At 35.7% G+C, this 19774-nt stretch overlaps 1 protein-coding gene across 2 annotated transcripts in view; it reads right to left on the bottom strand.

The window, feature by feature from the left end:
- Nucleotides 1-4988: 4988 nt before the first annotated feature.
- The window catches only part of adam11 (ADAM metallopeptidase domain 11), a 67062-nt gene continuing 52276 nt past the window's right edge, over nucleotides 4989-19774 (bottom strand). The window contains exons 24-27 of one of the 2 annotated variants that reach the window (XM_082152731.1): nucleotides 14104-14218; nucleotides 12465-12555; nucleotides 10703-10720; nucleotides 4989-9595 (exon numbers count right to left, since the gene is read on the bottom strand). In XM_082152731.1, the coding sequence (XP_082008857.1) occupies nucleotides 9580-9595; nucleotides 10703-10720; nucleotides 12465-12555; nucleotides 14104-14218 (240 nt within the window). In that variant the 3' untranslated portion in view covers nucleotides 4989-9579. Of the gene's footprint in view, nucleotides 9596-9648; nucleotides 10721-12464; nucleotides 12556-14103; nucleotides 14219-19774 lie in introns of those variants that run through there. The other variant, XM_082152730.1, reaches the window with a different exon arrangement.

The following is a 19774-nucleotide window of genomic DNA, read 5'->3' on the forward strand; positions in this document are numbered from 1 at the left end:
TGTTAAATTTAACACTGGTGTCTGTAAATATATTCAGAGACATAAAAGTTTGAATAAATTATACATGCATATTGAAAGTTTATGAATAATTCAGTTCTTGAGAATTGTTGCCTCTGTGTCCTGAACTGGATAAAAGTTTGTTAGATTTGTGGCTTTAAAAGGGGTGAAAGTCATGCCCATATAAACCCTAGAGTAGTAGAATATAGTAGTAGAATATAAAAACAGAGGGAGACCAACCACCATAGTCAAATGTCAAATCAGAAGTCAAACAAATTGAAATAACCAGTTAAACATGAAAGTATTATGCAGTCATTTAAGACATTTCTCCTTGTATAGAACCTTTTTGGCATAAAATTGAGTCAAGAACCCTAGGGATCTACACTCACCTAAAGGATTATTAGGAACACCATACTAATACTGTGTTTGACCCCCTTTCGCCTTCAGAACTGCCTTAATTCTACGTGGCATTGATTCAACAAGGTGCTGAAAGCATTCTTTAGAAATGTTGGCCCATATTGATAGGATAGCATCTTTCAGTTGATGGAGATTTGTGGGATGCACATCCAGGGCACGAAGCTCCTGTTCCACCACATCCCAAAGATGCTCTATTGGGTTGAGATCTGGTGTCTGTGGGGGCCATTTTAGTACAGTGAACTCATTGTCATGTTCAAGAAACCAATTTGAAATGATTCGAGCTTTGTGACATGGTGCATTATCCTGCTGGAAGTAGCCATCAGAGGATGGGTACATGGTGGTCATAAAGGGATGGACATGGTCAGAAACAATGCTCAGGTAGGCCGTGGCATTTAAACGATGCCCAATTGGCACTAAGGGGCCTAAAGTGTGCCAAGAAAACATCCCCCACACCATTACACCACCACCACCAGCCTGCACAGTGGTAACAAGGCATGATGGATCCATGTTCTCATTCTGTTTACGCCAAATTCTGACTCTACCATCTGAATGTCTCAACAGAAATCGAGACTCATCAGACCAGGCAACATTTTTCCAGTCTTCAACTGTCCAATTTTGGTGAGCTCGTGCAAATTGTAGCCTCTTTTTCCTATTTGTAGTGGAGATGAGTGGTACCCGGTGGGGTCTTCTGCTGTTGTAGCCCATCCGCCTCAAGGTTGTGCGTGTTGTGGCTTCACAAATGCTTTGCTGCATACCTCGGTTGTAACGAGTGGTTATTTCAGTCAAAGTTGCTCTTCTATCAGCTTGAATCAGTCGGCCCATTCTCCTCTGACCTCTAGCATCAACAAGGCATTTTCGCTCACAGGACTGCCGCATACTGGATGTTTTTCCCTTTTCACACCATTCTTTGTAAACCCTAGAAATGGTTGTGCGTGAAAATCCCAGTAACTGAGCAGATTGTGAAATACTCAGACCGGCCCGTCTGGCACCAACAACCATGCCACGCTCAAAATTGCTTAAATCACCTTTCTTTCCCATTCTGACATTCAGTTTGGAGTTCAGGAGATTGTCTTGACCAGGACCACACCCCTAAATGCATTGAAGCAACTGCCATGTGATTGGTTGATTAGATAATTGCATTAATGAGAAATTGAACAGGTGTTCCTAATAATCCTTTAGGTGAGTGTATATGGAAACCCATTGAACTTTTTTTATAACAGTGCAGAGCACCTAACATCACTGCACTGGCTAAATCTAAACATAAACTCAGCAAAATTATCCATGTCGGCACTAATGATGTCAAACTTTGTCAGTTAGATCACTAAAATTAGAAGAGGTTAAAAGAGGTGTGTTAACTTGCTAGTATAATGTCATACACCGTAATATGCTCTAACCCCCTCCCTGATTACCGTGGTGAGGAGAAACATAGATGTAGTTCGGCCTTGGGTCCAAACTAGTGGGACCGCACCGGTGGTGAACAGACTGAGGGGAAAGATAAGACAAATGAACAATTTATAAAGCTTAGCTTGATGAATTTGAGATCTATTTCTACTAAAGCACTTTATTAATGATAATGATCATTAACATTATTCAACCTAGTTGTGCTCTGTTTGAAAAACCTGGCTAACCAGACAATTCCATTCATTTAAATGTCTCTACACCCCAAAGAAATGTCTAGGCTTCAAGTATAGTTCTTTTGAAGTGATGGTGCTTTATATAACATTGACTAGTGTAAATGATACATGCATTTTGGCGTTTGTACTGGCTTGCTCAGTTGGGGATATTTTGGGGATATTTAATTTAATTTTATCAATCAATAAATTCCTCTTGAAACAAACTTTGTTGTATTATTTTAATTTAATACTGTGAAGCTGCTTTGATACAATCTGTATTGTGAAAAGCGCTATACAAATAAACTTGACTTGACTTGACTTGACTTGTATGCAGGCCACCAGGGCACCACACAGACTTTATCAAGGAATTTGCTGATTTTAGAATTAGTACTGGCTGTTAGATTGGCATTTATAGACCTTCTAAACTATTGGAGTTGGACAACATGTGCCCAGTACCCACTCATTGTCATAATCATACTTATGATTTAATATTGTCACATTGATGACATTGAAATTCTCAACAAAAGTACTCTGAAGTTCGGGCCAAATTCCGAGCTCGGAGTCCTCTCCTTGAACAGAAGGTCAAATACGCATATTTTACACTATTTCTGATTATGTAAGTGTGAACTCGTAATAATAATAATAATAAATGGTATCTATGCTGAATTCCAGTTGGGATTTAGACCATTTCATCTCTCTATTGGTTTTACTGGACTGTGCAGCCTTTGATACTATAGACCACAACATTCTCAGGTAGACTCTAGTGGAATTCTAGTGGAATTGCATTTAGGATGGTTTAAGTTGTATTTACTTGACCATTATCAATTTGTGGCAGTAAACAAAGAGGTACCATATCAATCAAAAGTTCAGTCAAGTCACCTTAATTTATACAGTGCTTTTTACAATACAGATTATTTCAAATCACCTTTACGGTGATAACAGGAAAATAATGCAACAGAGTTTGTTTCTGCTGTACAGCAGATTTAGAAAATCTCCTAAAATTCTCCTAAAAGTTGTCCTGGGGCCAACGAACGAACAGTGTGTGCTTATGATTCAGGCAGCATTATAGGTCAGAAGTCAGATTGGATTAGAACATTCAGAATATTATCCAGTTCCATCTGGATGAAGATCAGAGTTCAGTGTGGAGTACCACAAGGCTCAGTACTAGAACTATTGCTTTTCACCCTGTACATGCTACAGACTACATGCTACTCGTCCCATCAAATTCCAGCGTGATGTATCCTGATCTTCAAGCAAAAGGAGCTGGATGAAAATGTTGAATGTTATCAATACACAGTCTGACTTGTGATGCAGCCAGGAATCATAAATCACACCATGTTCGTTCTTTTGTCAAGAGGAGAACTGGCCCCCTTTACTGAGTCTGATTTCTCTAAAGGTTTTTTGCTTAATATCTAAATCGAATTTGTTTAATAATTGATGAATCCTGCAACATTAACACTCTTATTAAACTGAATAAAATCAACATTGAACTGACTTATATGAACTATTGTCTTCTGTAGAGCTTCTAATAGCTGAATTGAATAATTGATTAACTGAATCAACACTGAACTGACTTGAGCTGAATAATGAGACAATTGTCTTCTGCACAGCTGCTTTATAGCAGAATTTGAAGTCGTCTAATTTTATACAGTATGGCAATGACAGATTTATTGTGTCTCCATATACAATACCTGGAAGTTCCCAAAACATTTTTTTTTCCCCACTGGCATTTTCTTTATAGTAGAAAATAAGCTCTGTGACCAACAACAGATCATGATGATCTTCACAATTATGTTTTGAAGGTTAAATGCAATTGGCAGAAGTAAAACGATCATGATGATCTTCACAATTGAACGCAATTCTTATGTTTTGAAGGCTAAATGCAATTGGCAAAAGTAAAAAGCTAAAAAGGAACTACACCACAGTTGAATGACTTCAACATCATCGTCATTAAGCTTCCATCAGCTCTTTCAGTCTTTATTTAAACATTTTCCTTGAAAGCTTAAGTTAGAGTAGTTTGCAAGAGTATAACACAACAAGACTGTGGAAGCGGACTAGTAGATGAGTAGATTAGATGAGAAGAGTTTACCTGTTTAATGTCACCAATAGTCCCATTTAGCCATTTGTTAGCAACCGTCTTTTTCAAGACAAGTAAAAACTTCAAAAACACAAAGGGTGCTAAAACTCATTCCTGGGTTCTGGCCTACAAAAATACTCTTCATCAGACCAAATAAAAAAATAAATCTACTGAAAAACATTTACATGTATATACCAGTAGTTTATGTTGTATGATGCTGGCATTAAATTACAATAAACTGGTAATAACAATAAACACTGCTGTAATGGGGTTCCTAATAAAGCTGCTGAGGGGAAACCTGTATTTGACATCTCATCTCACTGCCATTATACTTCTCTCTATATATTTTGTCCTTTTTAGGAAAGTCAAGGGGATGCAATACTGGATTTTTTTATTTGCTTTTTCAGTTACAGCAAATGGGAATGTAAAAATAATATTTTCTTTGGTCTCCCATGTACCCTCTATACAGCATAATATTTTTTCTTGCTGTATACTTTCCAAAAATGAAAGTGTAAAAAGGTGTTTATGTAATTATGTGAATTTACATAAAGTATATAGTTCTTTCTCCCCAAAGCTACAGTTCAGTAAAAAACACACACACACACACACACACACACACACACACACACACACACACACACACACACACACACACACACACACACACACACACACACACACACACACACACACACACACACACACACACACACACACACACACACACATAATTGAATAAAAACTAAAACAAAGCATAATCACCAAGAAAAGTTATAGTCTAATAACACTACATAGATCATATCTGTAAAGCTGCTTTGGAACATGTATGTATTGTTACGCCTGTGGACATGGATTGCATGTGTCTCAGGTGCCTGGCTAACTGAATTTTCCTCCCCTAAGTCAGGAGATCCTCCTACTAATTATCAAGTCTTCTGTGATTGGCTCATCAGCACAGGAACATTGGATAAAAGTAGAGCTGAGTGGGACTAAAGAAAGGTGGCTTTTTTATATACTTGAAATGGTTTATTAAAAACAATGCAAGAAATGTTCAAGTCTTTCTTTATTTAAGCTTCGTAACTTGCAAGTCTCGTCAACATTCCCAGTGTTTTTTGAAGATTAAAAAAAAAGAATTACATTGCATCTCGTCTGAGAAAAAGAATAGAAATGAGTTGTTTTCAACATTTCACTCACACGCATGCTGAGTAGATTCAATTTTTTTTTTTGTATGGCAATTTAGACAAAATCACTGATGTGTCTACCTCTCCGCCATTCAGTTAGTTTAAGCTTCAGGTAAGCTATTACAAAATGTACACAGTCTCACACCCCGGAAGACATTTCTCCAGGAATTCTTGTTTTTTATGGCAGTTGTTATACACAAATATACAATAAAACATTGCTACTCTTGAATGCTTTCGAAGTTTTTTTTTTTTTTTTTTTAACTACATATTGATACACAGTAGATACTTGTATTTGTGAAATTTGACAAATCATGACAAAAATTGTCTAGTACATTTGTGTTTTCTGTGTTACAAATACATTTAGACCTTTGCATACAGACAATAATAATATACATAAAAGAAACATTGTTCTGCTCTCAGCTGATACATTCTGAAAAAAATTTACTTCCCAAACATTAGTGACAGAAACATTAAAAAAAAGCAGAAAAAAAAGCTTTAATTTGCTGCCAGCCTGTTCTTGGCAATACAACAAATCACCAAGCAAGTCATGGAAAGAAGAACATTTTTCTGGGATGTTTTTTTTTTATTATTTTTTTTTTTTACCACAGTGCTAATCGATGTTATTGAGATGTTTAATACAAACCATTGGAAATTAGATAGTGTCGCATCATTGAGGAAAATTCTTATTTGCAGTGAGCTTTAGCTGAACCTGATATTACTTAGATGTCATTGAATCTATCAATCAAATTGTCTAAAATTTATTACAAAGTATAATATTTCCATAATAACCCTAGACATAGAAATCTATAAGAAGTTTAAAAATCACACTCAAAGAGAAAACTTCTAAAACACTGGAACTCAGTGAATGAAAGACACAGTGATTTTAATAAAACGTTGGAATGTGACTGAAGGCAATATATTAAAAACACGTTATTGGCTACGTTATAGATTGTCCTTAAAAATTCCTCTCAGCATCTATCAAGGTGATGTTTTTTTTCACAGAGGTTCTTTAGTGGTCCAACAACATGCAACCTAAACAATCAGTTGGATGAAAACGTGGCACAAGATGTAGGGTGGACTGCACTACAACTTTTAACCCCAAAATCAATCAATCAATAAATACATTCAAATGAAAAAACCCATTCTTTGGAATCTTGCACATGCTCTATATTTGGTGTAGACGTGTGATTGTGTTTTTAAAGGACCCGATATATTTACATTATCAGATAATTAAAGACAAATATAAATGTATACATGTCTTTAATTTAATACTGTATGTTCATATCTGATTTTTGGCTGTACTGTATTTGATAACATTACACATGACCACATGTACCTCCATAGTAACTTTTGGAACAGGCTGATCATTGGTGAATGTAACTTTGATTATGAAGTATTTTTGAAGGCACAGGAAAATACGACCAAACATTTAGTCTGAAGAAATAAATATTGCTAATTAATCGTTACTTGATTCTATTAAAACAAAAGGCTGCATGGATACTTTTTAAATGACTAAGATGAGACAATATTTGCAAGCATGTTTTTATGGAAAAGCACCCAAATTCCTGTGATCACTGTAAAGTATCCACTGTGTATTATTCAGTAACTGGCTCATTCCTCTTCTACAGTACTTTTATTCATTTTTAAAACTTGAAAAGGTTAAAAATGCTTAAGTTGTAATTGAAGGTAGTTCTATAATAAAGTATATTAGACTCTTCTACAAATATGTTCTGATCTGTCTCAGTCTTAAACATTATTCAGCACAGCTTGATTATTTACACAATAATCATGAACAGGTCTCCATCATGCCTAACAAGTTAGAAATAAAGTTAAAGTTCTTGACATAGCCGAGAGACACTGCGGGTTAGCTCATAAGAGGGTTTTAAAAAGTTAGTTTTTATATATATATACTGCATATACTAAATTGTTATATTATCATACAGATTTTCAGAATGAAACTGTAAGTGAGCTACACTAACACACTCTTAGAAGAAAGGGTTATATATAGAACCTTAAAAGGGTTCAGTCATGGGATCATTTTATGGATTTAGTTTGAATTAATTCACTTTCATGAATTAAGCAGCTTGTAAACACTTAATGAAAAATGAAAAAGATTAAATAACTTGTTAAACATGAAAGTATTACAACATTTCTCCTTATGTAGAACCTTTTTGGCATAAAGCGTTCGGTAACACTTTGACAGTGTACCTGTTACACATCTTGTAATAACATAGTAATAACATAGTAATAATGTTATATATATAATTACGAGCAACTAACCCTAATTACATAGTAAGTACATGTTGTTAATTAATATTACTCAGTACTTATTTGTAATTACACTAAGGGCACCTTAAAATAAAGTGTAACCAAGCATTCTTTCCGTCACGAATTCTAGAACCCCACTGAACCTTTTTTCTAAGAGTGCAGAGCATCGCATCATCAAATCCAATGCTAATACGTCCTATTTTTCCCACCAAAACTTCTTGAAGGATGATGTCATTTAAGAACTGGATTTTGATATAAAGTCTAACAGGATGGAAAATGATTGAAGAAAACTAATGTAATGTCCATCAGTACAATTTGTGAGTTTGATCTTTCATTACGTGCGACATGAAAACGTACAAGAGAGTAGAAATGACCCAGTCTGACTCTTCACCTTTTGTGTGTAAACAAATTGCCGGCCTACTGGTTTTCTGCTGGCTGTGCACGACAATCAATGAACATGAGCATGGAGCTGATATGTTGTTTTGTATGATTTATTGTAAATACAAATGTTTCTTTCCTCTAAAGTCTTGCTTGTTTCTGAATGTTTGAAACAAAAGTACTATATGTCCATAAAATAAAAAACTAAAATACAATGACCTATTATCTATCAAAACTACAAGTAACTAAAAGTACTTAAAAATAAATAAATAAAATAAAGTTAATAATTTGAAAATGTAAAATGATAACCTTGATCCACACTGATAGGTGTGAATATAAAGTCTAAGAGCTCTGTGACATCAGCCAGCAGAACAGAAAAACAAAGTCACTTAGTGAGTCACAAAGTCACTATATAGTGGACACAATTGTTGTAACATAAAAATTATTGGAAATATGACTTTTGAGTATTGTTGTTTTGCCCATCTGTCAACGTTGTCTTCATTCTCGACCCCTATAAATTTGTTTGTGCTTTTATCTGACAGTGTTATTTTTACAGTCGAAGGGCAAAATAGTGCTGTCATATACATTATATACATACATATGTATCCTCAGCTCAGTGTTCCTCTTATAAGATTTACAAATTATACATATTTTACTAAAATTACCTGGCCTTGCCTCACTCAGCTATGTGCTTATGAAAAGTATATACTACATTAAACTCATACAAGCAATGCCTTATTTTTTGTTACATAAAAGTACATTCATATGGTTATGCATGTTTTTTTAACTATTATGGATGATATTAAAAGCAGTAAGAGTATAGATATCAGACTTGTATGAGGGTAAACATGGAATGCAAGCAGACATTCCATTGCAAGATATACATTTTTTTAGGTAGATTTCTTCTGGGAAATCCATATATATTTTGAGAGATTTTCTCCAAAATGTTTGGGGAAGAATCTGTCTATCCGCATGGAACAACTTGAAAAGTCACGGCTTCTCAGTGTCTGTTTCGATTAATGTGGCAGCTCGCTGATTAGGACCAGTATAATACATAACAATTTCTAATAATTTTAATAACATTTTTGTTTTTGTGGAAAAAATAATGAACTGATAATTCGGACTATTGACCTGATGTGATGCGTCTCGAGGCGCCATGTTTGAATATGCAGTAATATATCTGCATATAGCGCACAAGCAATCTCGATGGTGCTTTAAGGTCCTTTTCCGGAACTCAACAATGTGACATTTCTGCTCAACATCTCATTTTGTGCTCCGCGAAAGAAAGAAAGAAAGAAAGAAAGAAAGAAAGAAAGAAAGAAAGAAAGAAAGAAAGAAAGTCATATGTGTTCAAAACAACATAAGGGTGAGCAAATTATGACTTTTTTCATTTTCTGTGCGAGGTTTAAAAGACCAAAACTGATTACTAATAACTAACATCTTCAAAACTGAAATCAGTTTAAGAATGTTACCATGGGATGTACTGGAGTGTTTCGAGGCAACAGGTGACAGGCAGTAACAGGAAGTGGAAGAGACAGAAGGGAGTGACACTGGAGTTTAGTGAGAGAGTGGAAGACATTGGTAGTTTCTTCTGTTTCCCTCAAAGTTTAAAGAACACAGCGCAGAAGCACAGGAGAGCAGATGACATGCTTTATCCCCCTCCAGATCTGAAGAATAGACACAGAAAAGAAGGAAAATATAGGAAGAGAAAGAATATGTTAAATGATGCAATTCACTATGTATTGTAGTTTATATTCTTTATTTGCCTCCAAAATGTAGACCACACGAGTAACTTCAAATACTTCAAAAGTTACTGAAGCAATTATATGATTAAAATGGCAAGGGTCATTTATTGTTACCAGCTCAAATATATACGTTTTATGAGGTTATGGGATTGTTTCTGTATTGGTAATCCAATGAGGTCTGCATTATGTCTACTAACTGGAATTTGTGAATAAATGTGGTGTCTATTTATTGGTATATTGATATGAATATGTAAAAAAAACATTGCAAACATTTTTGGTCACACTTTGTATTAGGTGTCTTTAATTGCTATGTATTTATGTATCTATCTATACCCGCCCGCGCTCTCAGATCACTTGGACGCAGCTGTGTTCAAGAGGTAAAAACGATATAAATACTGTTCGTTTTCTCACACAAACCGCTCGTTTCGTGTCTTAGGCCATCAATGTGTACTTACGATGGGGAATTGTTTAATTTGGACGATAGGGAATTGTTTTAATTTGGACTCTGTGCATGCTCTTTGAGACAGTGACCATCGACCTGCATTATATGACTGACAGACAAGAACGGTTTGACCTAAAAATATCAAAATTGAAACTACTGCGGAAAAAAAGACACCTACATCTTGGATGCCCTTGAGGTAAGCTAAAACATACCAAAATTTTATTTCAAAGTGAACTATCCCTTTAAGAACAACGACTTATTGTATTAGGTTAAGGTGTAATGGAACGGTTAACATTGTAATTGCAGAAATAATGACAGCTGTAATTATATGCAGGTCATTTAAAAATATAAGTACAACGTAAAATCGTATGTACACGATAAGTACATTATATAAAATTATGAATTTAAATGGTAAAGACACTTAATATAAAGTGGGACCACGTTTCTTTCAATCTTTCTTTTTTTTTTTTTTATAAAATAAAAACAAACTAAATGGAGAAACTAAGATGTGAAAAAACAGCCTGTGTGATATATGTTAGGTGGACATGGGTGTATGATATCACATGTCTTGTTGGGCGGGTTCATACCTTCCTCTTCTGATATTTCTGTTGTCAAGAAAGAAAACAGAGAGAGAATAGGAATGTATTTGTGTATCTGTCACATTAAAACACTGTGCTGCATTTACAATAAAAATAAGACAAGCAGTCAAGATAATTAAAGGGTCATGATGCTATTAACAGAATAGGGTAACATGTTTTAATGTTCAAAAAACACATTATTTGCACATAGTGTACATTATTGCAGTATCTATTATGCAAGAACAAAGCCCCTCCTTCCGAAAACTCCACGGTGCTCTGACTGGCCAGCTGACCCATTGCACTGTGATTGGCCAAAAACCTCGAATGTGTGTCGGAAATGAAGCTTCAGGTTCCAAGGCTTTAAAGGGGTGGTTGAATATGATTTCACTTTTCTAACTTTAGTTAGTGTGTAATGTTGCTGTTTGAGCTTAAACAACATCTGCAAAGTTATAATGCTCAAAGTTCCAAGCAAATGGAGATATTTTCTTTTAAAGAATTTCTTTTTAAGGACTACAACAAATGGCTGGTAGGGACTACACTGCATTCCTCCCGGGTTAGTGACATTACCAACCCTAAAATTCACATAAACCCGCCCCTGGGGACGCGATTTATAGATTATCAAGACAGAATATGCTAATCAAGTACTAGAAGATAATTACACATAAGCTACATAAATACACAAAGATAACTACACATAAGCTACATAAATTCACCAACTAACCATTCAGAAATGTTGTCTACATGTTGTTACTTCTTCTTGAGTCTCTCCATCTTTCTGACTTCGGTTTGAACATAAAAGGCTAAAAGTTTTAGAAATTTTCAGTGCATGTCTGTGTGAGGTAAAAGGACACAAGCTCTTGAAGCTCCGCCTCTGTGCCGGGAGCAGCAGCTCATTTGCATTTAAAGGCACAGACACAAAAACGGTGCGTTTTTGCTCACCCTCAAAAAGTGACAACTTTAACATGCTATATAAAAATATCTGTAGGGTATTTTGAGCTAAAACCTCACATACACACTCTGGGGACATCAAATACTTATTTTACATCTTAAACCATGCATTATACCACCCCTTTAAGTAATTGTAAACACACAGTTAATAATGTCGATGGTATTACCATACGAGTTCAATCCAGAGTCAGATTCTGAAAGGATCGAGCAGATAGACCAGAACCAAGCACAACTTAAGCAGAGCGTTTCACAGTGGTGAGTTTTTATCTCTTACCTTTCAGATACGATTTTACGTGGTTTCATTTGTCATCTTCACCCTAACAACTTTATGTCCTGAAGTGACAGCATAAAATACTGTTTAAAAAAAAAAATACTGAAGTGTGTTTTTCTAGTTTATTTAGGTGTGTGCAGCCAGCGTTGTACGAGCTGGAATCTGTATTCTTTAAAAAGTGCTGTACACAAGCTAACTTTTGGGTTGTACTGCTCAGGAACAGCATTATAAATAAATCTTAACCACTGATTTAGCTTTTGCATCCTAAAAACACAGCGTTTACATCTGGACTTTAATCGAGACGTTTTAGGCAGGTCTGGATTAGTGTTTAAATCTTTAGTGGGAGTCTACGAGCTTGTAAATGCACAAACAGATACATTACACAAGCATCCTATGACAAAATTATTTATTGAAGTCTATTTTAAGTGATAGGACAATACAGTAAACCACAAAAAAACGTATATATTAATAAAGCATAAATAATTTATACTGAATGAGGAAAATGCTACTTGAACATATATTTATAAATGCAGTTTGTTGTGGATGCCTTACTTGAAGCCCCAGCCTGTTCCTCCCAGTACTATAGCTGCCAGCAGTATCGCTCCTGCTATGGAGCCAATGATGATGTTTGTACCGCTCGGACCTGTGGACAGACAGGTAAAAGCATATCTGTCACGTGGGTTTCAGTTATATTCTCGTTTTTTGTTTTTATTCATGACTTTTATTTTGTCAAGTGCTTTCATTTTGAAAACCCATCTTCCTGTTACCTGTACTGATTAGTTTTAGCTTCATGCTCCCTGGAAGAAGCGGCAGTGACATCTTGTGGTAACATTTGGTTTTGTTATTTGTTTATTTGAGATATGAAGAACCTGCCTCTCAAAGGCAATCAATGTTTCTAAATATAGGCTTTCATTTAGTGGAACAGGACAATTTTTTTTCCAAACTATGGAAGTCAATGGGGTCCATCAACTGTTTGGTTACCGACATTCTTCAAAATATCTTCTTTTGAGTTCAGCACAAGAAAGAAATTCATACAGGTTTGAAACAACTTGAGATTGAGTAAATTATGACAGAATTTTCATTTTGAAGTTACTGCGTTTAATATAAATGTATATTCATGAGTGCACTTGATCCTATAATCCGAGAGCATGCTGTCCATTACTGGAAATTTAATGTTGAATTGAGATCCGGAGAAATCATCACTGGAGGATGATAGGCTGAGTTACTGTTTATATACCCTTGAAGCGTGATTGGCTGGATTAGATGAACAAGCACCTCCCAAACATATGGCATGATGTTTATCTATAATACATTTTCATTTAATTGTAAATAATTTGTGTAAAATAGGGTTGTAACGGTATGAGATTTTCACGGTGTGATAACGTTTTCAGAAAATTGAAACTTGTTTCAGCAGAAATATATAGGCCTATTTATCCATATGTATATATATATATATATATATATATATATATACACACACACACACATATACACATATATATATATATATATATATATATATATATATATATATATATATATATATATATATATATATGTATATATCTATACATCCATCTATTCTCCAAACTCCTTATCCTCTGTAGGGTCATGGTATATATTTATAATAATAATTACTGTTATACTTACAGTCAATATTTTATATTAGGGCAATATACATCACTTTTATTGGAGATTCTAGTTTCCAAATGTGTTTGGTAATTTTTTTAATACAAATTCTACAGTTTTCCATTCACTGTCACTCCTACTCTGCAATTAGGGGAATAAAGAAAAAGTCTCAAGTTTTCATACAATAATGTCTGCAATGTATTAGTCCCACCCCAAGCATTTTTTTTCTTCTTTTTTTTCTGCATATTAAGATTTTTCTTTATATGGTGCTGAGCGCTACACACGTCCACCTAATTAAAAAATTAAGTTAGTGGCTCTCACAATTGTGTCCACTGGACCCCGTCCTCACCTGAACCAAACTCCCCTCAGCATTCACAACAAGGACAACGAATCCCCCCTTTTCTTCTGACACTTTTCCCATGGACATGATTTATCCCCATTTTGAACATACATTTTATCTTTATTTTAAGTTAAATAGACACCTGGGGCCCTTACGATCCCAGTTACACCACTAAACATGCTAGTATTACATTCGAAACACTAAATGTGTGGTGTTGTGAACCTTTGTATTTCTCAGGACCGTCTAGAGGCTGGGGGTCTGGAATGGGGTCATACACACTGCAGTCCTTCCCAGTGTAGTCGGAGTCACAGATACACTTCACCTCATTACTGCACGTCTGGAAAGGAGAGGCAGAAAATATCTAGATAAGCCAAAACCTGGAAAAAACATCTTGCCTCATATTATTACAGTATAACAAAACTATCTGGAATAGCAGTCAAAGTTACAATGAGAATTAAGGATGAATGACAATTTTGTTACTTTACGTCACATGGTGAAATCGGCTATTTTTCACTTAGATGTTTTCTGCTTACAACAAAACCAACCGTTGTCTAAATCGCTTAATTACTTTGTCCCTGCGTGAATATAGTTATTTCAAAAATCCAGAGTATCACCCGTATCATCATTTTATATCGTCATATCACCCAGACCTAAAACTTGCTCTATGGTAAGGTAAGGTAAGGTAAGGTAATTTATTTATAAAGCACAATTAAAAACAACGGGTAGTTGACCAATGTGCTGTACAGTTTGTAGAAAACATACAAAGAGCGAATGTACAAAACATTCAGTGTAATACATATATCTAACTACTCTCACAAAGCAAACAAGCTACTAACATATCAGCAATTAGAGTTAGACAGAAAAGCCAGAGAAAAAAGATGAGTTTTTAAAAGAGATTTAAAAGACAGTTCTAATATTCAAAGGCAGACTATTCCAGAGTTTCGGAGCCAACACTGAAAAAGAACGATCACCCCAAAATTTGCGTCTAGACCTTGGGACAGTTAAGAGTTTCTGGTCAGAAGACCTAAGTGATCTTGATGGTGAGTATATCTGCAACAAATCTGAGAGATAGGGTGGTGCCATACCATTTAGAGATTTAAAAACAAACAACAAAATCTTAATATCAATCCTGTAACGGATTGGCAACCAATGTAATGAAAGCAAAATTGGAGTGATATGGTTCTGCTTTCGAGAACCTGTCAGCAATGTAGCTGCGGCATTTTGAACAATTTGCAAGCGTCTCAACGTCGACTGATTAATCCCTGCATACAGGGCATTACAGTAGTCTAAACGTGAGGTCTAAATGTGTGCATCACTCTCTCTAAATCCTCAAATGACAAAAATAGCTTGACTTTTGTCAAGGTTCTTAATTGAAAGAAGCCTGATCGAACAACAGCGTTAACTTGTTTGTCAAATTTTAGGGAGTTATCAAAAATTACCCCCAAGTTTTTCACCATGGATTTACCATAAATAGATAAAGGGCCTAAATCAACACAGGGGAGCTCAGATACATTAGAGGGTGCAAACACAATAATCTCGGTTTTGCATTCATTTAGATGCAGAAAATTAGCAGCCAGCCAGGTTTTCAAATCATTCAGACATGCTAAAAGAGGCCCTAATGAATTATCTTCCTTTTTTACTGCCATATATATCTGTGTATCATCCGCATAACAATGGAATGATACTCTGTGTTTTTAAAAGATAGCGCCAATTGGAAGCATGTATAACTAAAACAGAATGGGTCCCAAAATGGACCCTTGAGGTATCCCACATTTAAGAGGGACAGACAAAGATGTAAATTCCCCCATGGTGACTGAAAAACTTCTGGGCCCGTATTCATAAAGAATCTTAATGCAAAGAGTAGCTCCTAGTGACAAAATTCTAAGAAAATTCTTAGAAATGTGGGCGTTTACTCTTAAAATTAAAGAAAAAATCCTAGTAAAGAAAAAAGTAATTCAGAAAGCATCTTAACCCTTAAAAGAGGTCTTAAGGTCAAAATTGTTAGGAGCACAGACGAGGACTTTTAAGAGGCTTAAGAGTTTCTTTAGCAGAGGAGAAAATGGCAGAAAGACGAAGGAGAAGAAATGTGTTGCAGACAGTGGATGACAGTGAGTTAATAAGACGCTATAGATTAGATCGTGCAGGGATCATGTATGTGACAGATGTTTTTAGAGACACGCTAACATCTCCGACACAGCACAGAAAATGCCATAGCGCCAGAAATGAAAGTAATCACTACATTACGATATTTGGCAACTGGGAAAATTCCATGTTTGATACATTAAAACCAACATTCAAACCACCACTTAAATAGACATGCCAGCAATCAGTGTAATTGGAAAGAGTGGAACAATTTTTATCATTCTAAGCCAAGCAAATACCTTATAGGAAATTAACAGCATGGTAAATAAAAAAAAAGGATTTATATATATAATGTGTGTGTGTGTGTGTGTGTGTGTGTGTGTGTGTGTGTGTGTGTGTGTGTGTGTGTGTGTGTGTGTGTGTGTGTGTGTGTGTGTGTGTGTGTGTGTGTGTGTGTGTCAGGGTTCGGTAATTGCCGGACATTGGCCGAAAAAAAAATGAAATGTCCGACAAAATTAAATCTCTCCGGTCAAATTGTCCGATTAAAATTACCTAATAATCCCGCCCCCCTAACACAATCTGAATTTGAGAATAAGCCTAAAATGTATAAAACAAAAATACACCGACCTTTGGCTATGTTATAAAGGAACAGGCTCTACCGTTTGAAAGTTATTAAACAACATCGCATGCTGCATTTCAAATAAAGCGCACGCCTAAAACGGCTGTTTTCTATATAGACCTAAACAACGAGCGAATGAGTGAGACGTTTCAAATATGGCCAGGCTTTTTTAGAGGCCAGACGCGACGGACGATGGTGAATCAGGAACGCCTGAAGCCTCAGATGTCCAGACAGCTCCACCACCACCGGAGAAAAACCAGAATCGGATCAAGACGAAGCAGCGAAGTCGCCTTGCGGAGAACAAGGTTACGTTACGCGGCTTATGCGCATTGCAAGTTGTGGAGAGACACTAGCCGCGTTTCCATTAGGCTACCCTTCAAATTGCACAAATTGAAATTGCGAATTAAAAATACGCACAATGGAAACACGTTCATTTCGCAGAAACTCCCGTTTATCGCAAGAACGTTTTTATGCTCGCATGAGGAGGTTTTTCAGGCAATTCGAAAAAGGAATATTTCGCAAAACTGCAATGGAAACAGTTTTTGCGCATTTGCAGTCACCTGACTTAGAAGACGCGGTGTGTTTGAGGTCCATGTATAGCTACGCAAATAATAATAATTTTATATTATTTTATTATATTATAACATTTAATAAGCTATATTTAGAAGACGCTTTTATGCAAAAAAGGAACAAAGCTGAGTGTGGAGCGCGCACTGCATGGCACGGAGGAGCGGGCGTGACCACTTGCATTTTCCTATTAACAGTGGAAACAACTTAAAATACTCTATCATTTCTGGTCATACAGAAAATAATAATACATTATTCTCAACTACTTTTATTTGTGTAAACTCACAATAACAAGAAAACGTTGTGCTTTTGTAAAATAAAATAAAACAATCAGACGCACTTTCATGATCTCCATAAACTGGAGCGCGAGAACTGAAACAAAATATAGCCTATATGTAGGCTAAAGCTTGAAATGTCCACTTCAAAACGAACAAATTAGAATCGAAAGCTAATACCTTCTGATTATGTACCTAATTCGTATGAAAGGTGCATTTCTCTCTAAAAGCGCATCTGCTTAACAGCGGAGATGGAGATGTGATTTTAGCCGACACTTAGAGAACAATCGTTTATTCATAATATTAATGGCTCTTCTCATTCAGCACTGCGGGAAAAACATCAATTCCAGGTTCTAATTTGGCCTTTGAAAACCAGTAAAATCGACATGTTTTCCATATTAATTTGTGAATATTTTAAATGTTTAGTAAAGGGGCAAAAAGTCATAAACAAAAATCAGAAAATGCGTCGGTATTTACTTTTTTGCGCAGCAGTTTGTGTAGCAAGTTCAAATAAAAATGTTGGTGTTCAACTTTGCGTTTTAAAAAGACAACAACCGTTCATTTTTCGTTTTTCAATTACGGGTTAAAAAAGGAAAAACGAATGGACAAAAGTAGCCTACATGGATCGTTTGGACAGAATACGAGACAGAGTTCTTTATTAAATTCATAAAAGAAACAATAATTAGCCTATAGGAATACTGGATTCTAAATCTCAAATAAATGCCACAATCAAAACCTCGGAGCAGAAATGAGGGCGAAACACCCAGAAACTCCTTATGTGTCGTTCGCAGTAGGCTACAAGGGTCTTTCCCTGCCATTAATGCTTGGATAACACGCCACGTCTCCTTCCATTAATAATAATAATAATGTCTAATGCGATGGCTGTGATATTATATAAACCAACGTCCGTTGCCGTGATTTTTTAAATGACTTATCGTGAGAGAAAAAAGGACGTTTAGTCGCATAACATCGGTTAATGGAAACGCCGTCATTTCGCAATAGTTTTTTATCGATATTTAGATAATAGCGCAAAACATTTGCGCAAATCTGTAATGGAAATGCGGCTATTTACACCGCGAGATATTCAGATATTTTATGTGGGGAAGGGGGATTGGTTTGTTAAACTATGAATGTGAAACCATAGTAAAAACAATTGGCGTTGATTGACGCCAAACGGACGTTCATGTTTTTTTTCCGTCTATTTGAAAGTTAGGCTAATAAACATGTTGCATTCTATTACGATTCTATTAGTCTTGATTATGTCATTTTTTTAAGTTACATAGCCTGCCTCCAGTTTTCCTCAACTTGACTAATTAAGAGGCGATATTTGACCGGCATATCATCAAAATGTCCGGAAAACGAAATCTCTGCCGGTCACTTTGACCGGCACCATTTTTTTCTAGCGGAAACTCTGGTGTGTGTGTGTGTGTGTGTGTGTGTGTGTGTGTGTGTGTGTGAAATGTCAAATAGGAAAAAATACGCATGTAATTTCAAAGTGAAGGCTTAGAATAGACCCTATACTTAAAATCACTTTTTTCCCCCTTCTTGGACAACCAACCAATCACAGTCTTCAAAAGATTGTGTCATACATAGCAACGGGGTCAGCCCCGCCTCCTCACTAAGATGAAAGTTTTTTTCTTTTCCTTACTCAGAGTTGCTCTCAGATCGGTCCCGAATTGCTCTTAAGCTAAGACTCCTACGTAAAAGTTTTTAAGCTAAATTAAGAGTTTTCTGAGAGGATTCTTAGAATCTTTATGAATACGGGCCCTGTTAGTTAAATAGGACTTAAACCAATTTAAAATGGTAAAGCAATAAGGCATTGCAGACATACATTATCAGTGTGAATTTCTGTGAAGCTGCTTTGAAACGATGGGAAAGTGCTATACAAATAAATTTGACTTGACTTGACATGACATGGCGTAAACTAAGTAAAAAGACATGCTTTTCTTACATCCTTATATTTTCCATGTGTGTGGATATCATAATCATCATTAAAAAATTGAACTATTTTTACATAAAAGTATTTAAGTCACTTCTGACAATCTGAACTGACCATAGCATGTCAGAACAAGGTTAAATTATCTTATGTTTTCATAAGAGGCTTTATAACATTTACACACAGCCATAAGGGTCTACAAGGATGATACTTTCCTGTTTTGTGGTTTTCTTGTCACATGGCAACAAAATGGATTCCTCCATATTTGTTATGCCATACATTGTAAGATAATAAGAAAAGATTATACCAAATGACTTTATTGCCAAGAATATTGGCCTTCCAATTCCAGGGCAACACAGTACATTTCTGTAAGTCACTCACAGCAATAAAACATGGTTTGGCAATGGAGTGCTT

This window comes from Leuciscus leuciscus (genome assembly GCF_965113295.1).
Source record: "Leuciscus leuciscus genome assembly, chromosome: 21".
In the NCBI taxonomy this organism is placed as follows: domain Eukaryota; kingdom Metazoa; phylum Chordata; class Actinopteri; order Cypriniformes; family Leuciscidae; genus Leuciscus; species Leuciscus leuciscus.